This window comes from Serinus canaria, chromosome 2, assembly GCF_022539315.1.
Source record: "Serinus canaria isolate serCan28SL12 chromosome 2, serCan2020, whole genome shotgun sequence".
Classification (NCBI taxonomy): domain Eukaryota; kingdom Metazoa; phylum Chordata; class Aves; order Passeriformes; family Fringillidae; genus Serinus; species Serinus canaria.
Window position 1 is genome coordinate 37,891,921 of NC_066315.1, and position 10,176 is coordinate 37,902,096.

A 10,176-nucleotide genomic window follows, 5' to 3' on the forward strand; every position below is an offset into this window, starting at 1 on the left:
CACTTACCTCCTAAAAAATTTTACTCACACCCACTTCTTGTCTAGCAGCAACCATGACCTCCCACATGAAACCACAGTGACAATCAGCTGAAGAGATGGAACTGATGAGGACATCTGGTTACACTACATGAATTTACTCAACTCAACTTCTGGAGAAGGAGTATCTCTTCTAAACCTCCCATTCCTCCCCCTCACTACAAATGCCAGCAGTTTAGACAGCTCTGTAGTTTCAGAGCTTCAGAGCAATAAGTATTGAACAAAGTACTGGAATGGTTTGTACAGCAAAGCGCAATGCAGTCATTGACAATAACAACTCTTTTTTCTTGATTTTTTTCCACAGGCTCTTGGATTCATTATCACAAACTAACAGTTCTACTTTAATCTGCCTTCAGGAGAAGGTTCTACCCATCAGTTCCTACTCCTTGTTTCTACTTTTTGATGCTTTCCACAGGAATGTGGCATCAACAACTCAATGAAAATCGGTCATAGAGAGCACAAAAAAATATTCTTAGATATCATAGTGCACAAGACAAGACCACAAAGACCACCATCTTAAAAAGAACACTTTTTACACAGTATTTTGGGCTTATTTATTAAGAAGATCCTTTAGTATTTACCTTCCAAAAGAAACAAAGATTTTTTTTTTCACGTAAATAAAGACAATAATCTCATCCATGCTACTACATAGTTAAGGCAAGTGCTATTTAATAACCCAAGGAACTGCCAGTGTAATGCCTTTTTATTGAAAGGGCATTTATTTTCAAAACACTGCCTAAATAGCAACCAAAGTGCTATCTTCAAGCTCACTCACAAGGCAAGAGGTACAAATTTGCATTTTCTGGCTCAGCCTCCCTGCCCTGTAGCCCTTTCCTTTGCACTTCTCTAAATTGTTCAAAGAATGCCATTATAGTTTTATTTAACTTGCTATTTAATGCTTCAACATATTAATCAGCATCAATTTAAAATCCATCAACAAAACAGAATGTATCAAAGTGAACCTACAATAACAACACATCCTTGTTCAGCTGTTAGAGGAAATATTACATCCTCTACACAATGTCATGTGCATGAAGACAGACAATGAAAACGCTGCCTTACAGTTTCATAAGAAAGACAAGGTGAATCCTTAGAGGGTAAAGACATTCCAGGTCTGGGGATGGCTCATGCTTCTACTGCTCAGAACAGCACTGGGAATAGCCCAAATTCATATGGGAAAGCAGTCAGGAGTTGCCACAGTTCCAATCAATTATTAAGGCAACATGACAAAACAAATTCAGTGCATAAACAGACATTCCAACTGTAGTTAATGGACGAGATGATTCATTGTTTTAACATGGCAAGGCTAAATGGAAAGACAAAGGCAGAGATGTTAAACTGAATACTAGGACTGGAAACTTCCAGAAGCAAGTATAAAATGCCCTGGAGCCAGGGTTACTCAAAATGTAAAATATTTCAGAATGTACTGAAATGAGATAGTTTCTATAGTTCTGTCAGAGTAATCATTTCACCTAGCTTCAGAATTTTCAACAGCAAAAGCCAAATGATCAGGAAAGTGATTCTTTTTTCCTTTCAGATCACACCTTGTACTTCCCAGCAAGGTGACTTGAGACTCTGTCTGACTAAAACTACCCAAATAGTCTGTAAAAAAATAAAAGCCAGAAAAATATATCTGGTTTTGAAATAGAAGGGAAGTCTTTGGTTCCTTAACTACATTTCTTTGCCAAAATTAGATTTAAATAAATATCAGAAAACTGTATTTGGAATCTGGTTCTAAGATCTAGATGGTGGGTTTTTCATTTTGTCATAAATTAAAATTTAGAATAATCTGTGGATTTTTAGCTCTGATTACTTACCACTAATTGAGGAAGCTATAATACTAGGCTTTATCAGTATCATAAATATCCTCTTCTATAAACTAGGCATCCTTTCTTACAGGGAATAATTTGAAAAACAAAACAAAAGAAATAAATAAGTTTTACAAACAAAAAACAGAAACAACCACAGAAAGAGGTAACAGCTAGCTAGCACTTACCTCAAAGGAAAAAGGGATAGACTTATCAAGTTAAAATATGTTTGGTAAACAAACTCCTCTTGTTCTCCAGGCCAAAACCCTTCCTTACCCATCCATTTGTTTGGAAAGCCTTGCCTTCAGAGCAAGGTCTGCTTTACACAGCAAACACACTGCCTTACTAATGAGACCCCAAAAGGGGCTGAGGCATCAAAGTGTCAGTAGATGTAAACAGAAATAACATCAATGTTCACACATTCTGAACATATAGGCTAGGAAAATGTTTCAATATTTAAAACCTACCTGCAGATTATTCCAGCTGATCACAGAAAAATATGTGAACTAGCTTCAGGAAGAAAACTTCTATTCTTTTATATTAAGCATATACATACATATATATATATATGTGCATATGTGTGTGTGTGTGTGTATATATATACACACATATATATATATAAAGCCTGCATTAATTTCAGATATTTACTTGCACAAATGCTACAATAAGGCACATGTAAAAAGTGAGGTGAGAGAACTATGCCTCGAGCAAAACAGAAGATTTGGTTATGACTACCTCAACACGACCAACAACATTATTTCCCAGGAGACAGAGAAGGAAGACAAGGAAAAGCCAACAGAAAATACTGAAGCACATTCTTGAATATTTCAAGAAGAAACGTAAAAAATGAGAATATCTGAAAGTGGAAAGCTCAAGCACAATTTAATTTCCTTACTAAATCCTTACTAACTGTGGAATTAGTCCAGTCCAGGAGCAACCTGGATGTTTGCACATGTGCATATGATTGAGCTTATTGAAGAGGAGAACTGTGAACAGGTTTGTAGGGTTTTTTCCCCTCTCTCTCCATTCTCCCAGCAGTTCAACACAACTGGAAGAGACCACATCTCTACAGCAATAAACACTGACTTCTACCCTTCCCACACTACAACCTTTCCATTATACCAAACAGATTTGTCAACAACAGTTTTTGTCTTATTCTGTGACAACTCTAGATAGGTGAAGACCAAAATTAGTCAGCAGATCCAGTTGAAATAGTGGTCTGTGTTGCTAGAGCTCACAATCATTTATCCAGCCTACCTGTGTTTAATTCAACATACTGGCATAAAAACAACTGATTTCATTATGCTGGCTGAAGCACAGAGGACTTGCACTTGCCAGTCTAAATATGGCACATTTTGTGAGCTCTTTAAAAAAAAAAATCAAATAAATTGAAAGTAATTGCTTTCTGTCTAAAACTTCACCTGTGTTGACAACACTCCTATACATACATCCAGCACTATTTACTTGTGCTGTTTTTCTCTGGTAAGTGTTTTTATATTAACTTTCACATAGCTTTAAAAGGGATATAAAACACTGCCTTCTCTCCAGAAGTTATTTCTGGTGATATAAAGTAATTTAAAACTTATTTCTGTTTCATAGCTTTTAGTCACAATTTTTCCATATTTACTCCTCAAGGGAGGAGGTTCTCATACAAATATTTCAAAGTTTTCTCAAGCAGTACACTGAAATATTACTTTATTTACATATTTTTCATTATGTTACTTCTTAATCTCTTCTGCCTAAAGAGAATCTGTAATAGAATTCTGGCTGCCGTTGTCAGTTTTCAAGTTCTTTGGAAATTTTACAGGTAGGTTGCCAATGATAACCCAACATTAAATAATTTAAAAATGGAGTTTTTACAAGACTCTTAATATTCATCATCTCAACAGGATCTTGAACTTTTTGCTGGAATCTTGACAAGACTTCAAGTACTGTATAGATCACAATGGGTGCAAATGCTAGTTCTGCTTTACATTGGTTTTACATGGTATGAAGCCAAAAAACCTGAAAAACAAAAATTTTACACATGAGATCACAGGGAAATTTTCATATTTGTATTTTTAAATATCAGAAAACTATAAAAAAAGTCTTCATAATTCCTCATGTAAAAGGTGAGAAGAATGTCAAAGCTGGAAAATATTTGTAACTTGACTCAGCTAAATGGCAGGTTTGCTCAGCTGCAACTCAATATGCACCCTGCCAATTTAGATCCTTAAGTAATGCCCAGATAAACATATCTTAATCCAAACATACACAGAAATGTCGTGCATGGTCTTCAGATGGTGTCAATCACAACAGTGCTGCTGAGATCCATAGAACTATGACAGTTTTAACCAAGGCAGGACGGGGGCCCATTGAAATGGTTTTGTAGCAAAAACAGAGATTAGGAAGAAATACTACTTCCCAAGAAATATTTCTTCCCAAATTTCAAAGTATTTCATAGAGCTCTCTTGTGAACAGTTCCCACCTCACTTTGATAACAGAATGCAGGCAGGCATAAATGAGTCCAACGTGTCAGACTGTTTGCTAGCTGAAAATTGTTGGCAGTCCATACACCACAATTTTACTTTTAGCTATATCTCACTTATTACCCCTCTAATGCTTTAGCTTAAGCACTTTAAGAAAGTTCTCTGTTCCTGCGTGATGAATTTATCTACACTGCTTACAAAAGCTGAAATTTACTTAAAAGCTCATTCTTGGAAAAGAGAATGTTTCTGTAACTTTGAAAATTTTGTAAGCATACTAAAGCAATATCACACCTTTGGTTTTTTTCCCCAGATATTTCCCTATAGCACACAATCAGTGTTAAGGACATGCAAATTACTCTAATTTCATTTTTACCTTACATTTGGAGCTGTCAAAGGTTAGTAAATGATCTGGTGACTAAGCCTAGTTCACTTTGCAAAGGCAATACAATAGAGGGCTTGTTTTAAAATGACACTTGAAAGCATGCAAAGTGTATGGGCTTCAGTGTAATTCAGTGTTCTGTGTTGTTGCAGCAATTACTTAAACGTGAATTCAGTATGATATGATACTTTAGAAAACATTTCTAAGTAGCAATCCTGATAGACTGAAGCATACCACACCTTTTTTCTTAAGGTAAATTAGAACCAAGTCATAAAATAACTCTGTTATTTAACTAATTTAATTTAGAGCTAATATGATAATACATTAATCATAGCAGCATATGTAGGATCCTAAACTTTGCCACAATTGCACAGCTAAATCAGCCAAATGTTTTCAGTTTGGCCCGACACCTCACACTACACAGTCTGTGGATTCAGTTCTGGCTCTTCTTAGGTCAGTGGCAAAATTCCCACTGAATTCACTGCATCCAGAATTTTGGTCTGTGTGCCTAGCTACTGTGTAATACCTACATATAATAGATACACAATTAAAAGGAATCCCAGCAACTCCAGCCTGTGAGTCTCTACTACCAGCATTACACTCAGAATTAATAGGATAAATATTTACAATTACTTTTAAACAACCACTTGTCTTCTCTAAATGGATAACACTTTTTTTTTTTCCTTACAGAATTTATTTTAGAGGGGTTTAGACATCCACCGACAAAATTTTTGCTCAACTTTTAGTCTGCTTCCTCTTCTGGCTTCTGAAAGGGGCACAAAGAGGCTAAATGGAAAAGGAGATGTTGCTGCAGAAGCACTCCAGCTCAGAAACATCCAGGTGACCATCAATGGAAGAAACACTGAGTTTGATTTCATTTCAGACCTGCATTTGAGTGTATTACTTTCTTAGCAAGCATTTTCTCAAAATGCCAACACCTGAGGTATTAGGCTCCCCATCATCCCAACATTTCTGTCATCAAGATTACTGAATGAGCTATAGCAACCTCCAGACTTGTAAAGAGTACAAATTACTCCTTCAGCCAAACTAGCTTCTCAGGAAAAGACACGAAGTTACTTTGGGGACTAACATAAACAACAACAAACAAATGCAAATTGACGCAGAACTCAAGCACAAGTTAAGCTGTTACTTTACCCTTGAAGGATTAGGTCAGAAACCTCTGCAAACCCACTTACCCGAATAGTGGATTTAAAACCCAAGGGGGAACACACAGCTAGAACAAATTCTAGTGAGATTTCCAGACATTGCAACCAGATCCACAAACAGGGGTTTGTTCCTCAAAGCAGAGATCGGTGACAGCCAAGCAGCACAGCGAGGAAACCGTACATGACAGCTTTGGCTCTGGGTAAACTGCATTCAGTGTTTAGCATGCAAGGGTCACGAACCTCAACGCTTGTTTTCAACAGTTCGTGAAACACCACTCCCCTCTATGTCTTCAAAGTCAGGATCTGATTTTGGGAGAATTGCCTGTGTGCTGTTCAGCCTTCAAAAAGAGCATCTGTCTCCCCGAACAAGTACGGGAGGAGGAGACAACAGCACACAGGGCAATAATTTCAACAGTGCTTTCCGGGCATTAAGATCGTGAAAGCCAAAAGAGATTTCCTAGACTCTTCTCAGGTTCACTGGCGTTCTCCAGAGGAGAAATGCTTTCTGCAAAAATTATCACAGAAGCCGCTGTCAAAGCAAGATGCCAAAACGCGCGCGAACACCGTTCCTCTCCTTTCGCCTCGGCAAATAAAAGACCTAAGGCGCAGCCCGGCGGAATTTGGGAGCAGGGAGCTCCTCTCCCTCCGCACCCGCTGGAACGAGGAAAGGATTCCCCTGCCCCGGAGGGGCCGAGCGGGTAATACAAGTCTCAGGCAAGTTGGCCTCTAGGCTGCCCCTCGCGGACCTCGGGGCTCCCGTCCCGCCTCGCCGGGCGCCCCGCCGAGCCCCGCCGCGGCCGCCCCCTTACCGTGCCGGGGCTGGGGCTTGGCGCCCGGCGCCTTCTCCTTCCTGCCGCCCGCCGCGCTCCGCATCCGCCAGCACGCCGCCCCCCTGCCCAGCGCGCCGGCCATGCCGCGGGCGGCACCGCGATCCCGGCGGGAGAGCGCGGGGGCGGCGGCGGAGCGCGGGACGCGCTGCCCGGCGGCGGCGGCGGGCGGGAGCAGCGCGGTCCCCGCGGACCCGCCTCCGCCCGGGCCGGTGTCAATCAGCGCGGGCGGGCAGCGCCCAGCCCGGGCAGCACCGCCCCGCGCCCCCCGCCCCGCTCTCCGGGGCGCCGGGAGCAGCCCCGGGGACAGCGCCCGCTCCCCTGCCCGGCCGGGTCCGTGCGCCGCCAGCCCCCTGCTCGTACCGTAGGGAGGGAGAGCATCGGAGGCGGCCGTGATGATAAGAATTCCGCGCTTGGGAAATGACAGCCCCCGGCACAAACCTCCTCCTGCCCGCCGGCAAGTCCTCCTACAGCACCTTCCCTGAAAAACACGTGTACGTTACCTCCTGCCATCAAAATCATTGGTTGTGCACACTCCTGACTCCATACCGATGAGTAACTCAACCTGAGATTCCCACTTCCCACAAGACCATGTGTGGTGAGACAAGAGCCTGCCTCCCTCCCACCCTCACCTCCGCGGAGCACCCTCTTCTTCCTCCCTAGAGTCCCAGGGACTCCTCCGGCCACCGAGTTCCTCCCCTGGCTTTGGCGAGGGGCCGCCAAAATTTCTGTAGAAGGATTCCTGCAGTACAAGAAACATAATGTGGATAACTTTTGTTTGCAGTCTTAGTAATAAATCCGCTTGCATATCAAACTGTAATAGTGACTGCAGCAGCCCTGAAAAGTTATTCCATGGTTGATTTTTCATTTTTCATACATATATATATGTGTATATATATACATATATATATATATGTGGTCAGTGCTTCCACAAAATGTATCCTTCTTTCTATATGGACATGGAAATACAGAGAAAACGTAGGCAGAATTTGCACTGACTGAAAGAGGAGGAGGGAGAGAGAAGAAAAATAAACCTTTCTTCACGTGCCACTATATTCCACTTCAGTTTCCTTGATTTCAAAAAACTTGTGGAGAAAGATAATTAGTTTTAAAATGATGATAACAAATCCTAACTCAGATCCAGGCTGCAGTATTTTAATTAATTTTTCATTTTGAAAGACTCTTCAGCTTTGAAGCTCAAAGAGCCAAGGTGTAAAGGAGCCAAAGCTGGCCCATAGCAGCACTGTTTTGTCCTTCAGTTAAAAATTATCCTCCTTCTTCTCAATGCCCATCTCCACCAACAGCCCCAGTTAAGCTCGCACCCATCCCAAGCCCCGGATGATCCCCAGGGCCACCGTGCTGCCTCACCTGTGAGCTGTGGCTTGCACAGGTGAGTCAGGAATGCCAGAAGGCTGCCAGAGCTGTTGGTGCTCCAACACCCTGCACCAGGGGTGTTTTTCATTAGTGCTGAGAATGATTCATGTGAGCAAGGATCACTGACCTTGACCTAACATGCACAGATAGACCCTGTGGTGATGAATGTAATAGAATAAACAGTTAGATGCGACTGCTTGCTCCCTCTTGCAGTGTTGTTCTTGCCCAACTCTATTGCTCTAGAATACAAATTGTGACTCATTTGCTTACCCTCATAACACCACATTTAGAAACCTGCTATTCATCTCAGCTTGAAGGGTCTTGAATAAATAAACTCCCAAAACGGCTGATTTAAATCACATATATTTTTATCACTTGACACTGTTTCTGTTGTTATTGATAAAGACTACACAAGTGGGTGTGTGGTGTATCGTGTCACTGCTGAGGAAGTTTTTTATAGTGAATGGTCTTTTGTTAAACCTACTTTTATAAAAGTATTTACACAGGGGAGAAGGAAGAAAGAAAAACAAAAGGAAATACATCTGGGGATCTATCTCCTTTTGCTAAGAAGAAGAAAACCCTACAGCAATTACTTGGAACGCAAATGAAAAAGAGTATAAAAGTGTTTTGTAGAGGGCAATATTTTTAAATGACGTAAAAATATATTCCATATAAAACAAAGTATCAGGAGGAAAATACTGCAGTAGTTGCATGCAGATTTAATATTCCAGAACAGCCCTAATAAGTAGGGGAAAAGAGAAATAAGACTTGTACCAATCTTACATACTTAATTTGTCACCGTGAAAAGAAGTAACTTTGCAGAAACATCCACAGCTGAAAAAACATATTTGCAACCCCTCCTTAAAAGATTGATTTTCCTATTATCAACATCAAATATTTTTCTTTTACCCACATCATATCTTTTTATTTTAAAGAGGGAAACGGGAGTCTTCTTAAAGATTATGGTTCAGTTCATACCTGTGATTTGACAGATTCTCATGCTTCATGAATCATTTGCCAACAAAAGGTGGAATCAATGAGAAGCCTCTGTTGAAAAGCTGAAGATATAATAAAATGATAATACAAAGAGCTACCTCTGTGTTTCATACTGTCATTTCTTTGCCATGGCATCATAGCCTTCAAGCTAATTTTTGTTTGGTTTTGTTTATGTTTCCTGCTCATTTAGCATTGGAGATGTACAACTGTTTCCATGTATTAACTTGGGGCTGTTTTTCCACTGGCAAATTTGGGTGTCACATCTCTGTTTAGCATGTTCTTTGCACATAAGCACAAAACAGACTGGTGGTTTGAATATGTGTTCTAAATTTTGCTTTTGCTGAACAGACTTATTCAGACCTTCATAAATAGGAGCACTGCCATACTTGCTTTTTTGCTTAGGCATCTGTTGTTTTACCTAAGAACATTATGGAAGCATTTCCAGTAGTACAGGTTCTCAGTGCTGAAATTATTTTACTTCCTTCCTTTGGAAAGAGAAATATAGAGTAGATTCTGAGGATAAGACCTCAGATTGGGAAGGCTCAGACCAAGGTACAATTCACCCCCAATCCAGGATACTTGGACTCCTCTGTCCCATCCACCTTCCAGCCCAATACTTGGTGTCAACATCCTCATAATTTCCCATTACCATGAATTTTCTCTTATTTTTGTTCTGATGACATCTGCTTCTCCTAATCTGGTCAAATAGAGAGGAGCTAGTTGAAGAGAAAAGCAGTTCATAGAATTACACTGATTCCTTGCAGACCACCACCTGACATTCCACATGGGAATCTGTGCCCCTCCAGAAGATGCCTCGAAGTTACAAAGCAGATTTCATAAAAACCACACAAAAGCTGAATAACAAGCAACACAACTTGTTTTTTTCAAATCTTTTTTTTTACTGCACTAACTTACCTACCTGCAGCTGCCTTACTCTGCTCTGTGCAGGTGCAGAGCTGCAACACAGCAGCTGAACTGGCACTCATCCCTCGGCTTGGTCTTTCACAGCAACTTCAGCTGTTTTCATGCACTGTTTTGTGCCATCCAGTGCAGGCTCCTCTTGTGCCTCCTGGTGCTGGAGGAATTGGATAAACAGCAGGGTGTCTTTGGTTACAGCTACAA

General features: G+C 40.9%; 1 protein-coding gene across 1 annotated transcript in view; it reads right to left on the reverse strand.

Moving 5' to 3' along the window:
• The window catches only part of ZNF385D (zinc finger protein 385D), a 414,757-nt gene extending 407,988 nt beyond the window's left edge, over window positions 1-6,769 (reverse strand). The window contains exon 1 of the mRNA XM_050971656.1: window positions 6,667-6,769. Coding sequence (XP_050827613.1) covers window positions 6,667-6,769 — 103 coding nt within the window. The remainder of the gene's footprint in view (window positions 1-6,666) is intronic.
• Between the last annotated feature and the right edge of the window lie 3,407 nt (window positions 6,770-10,176).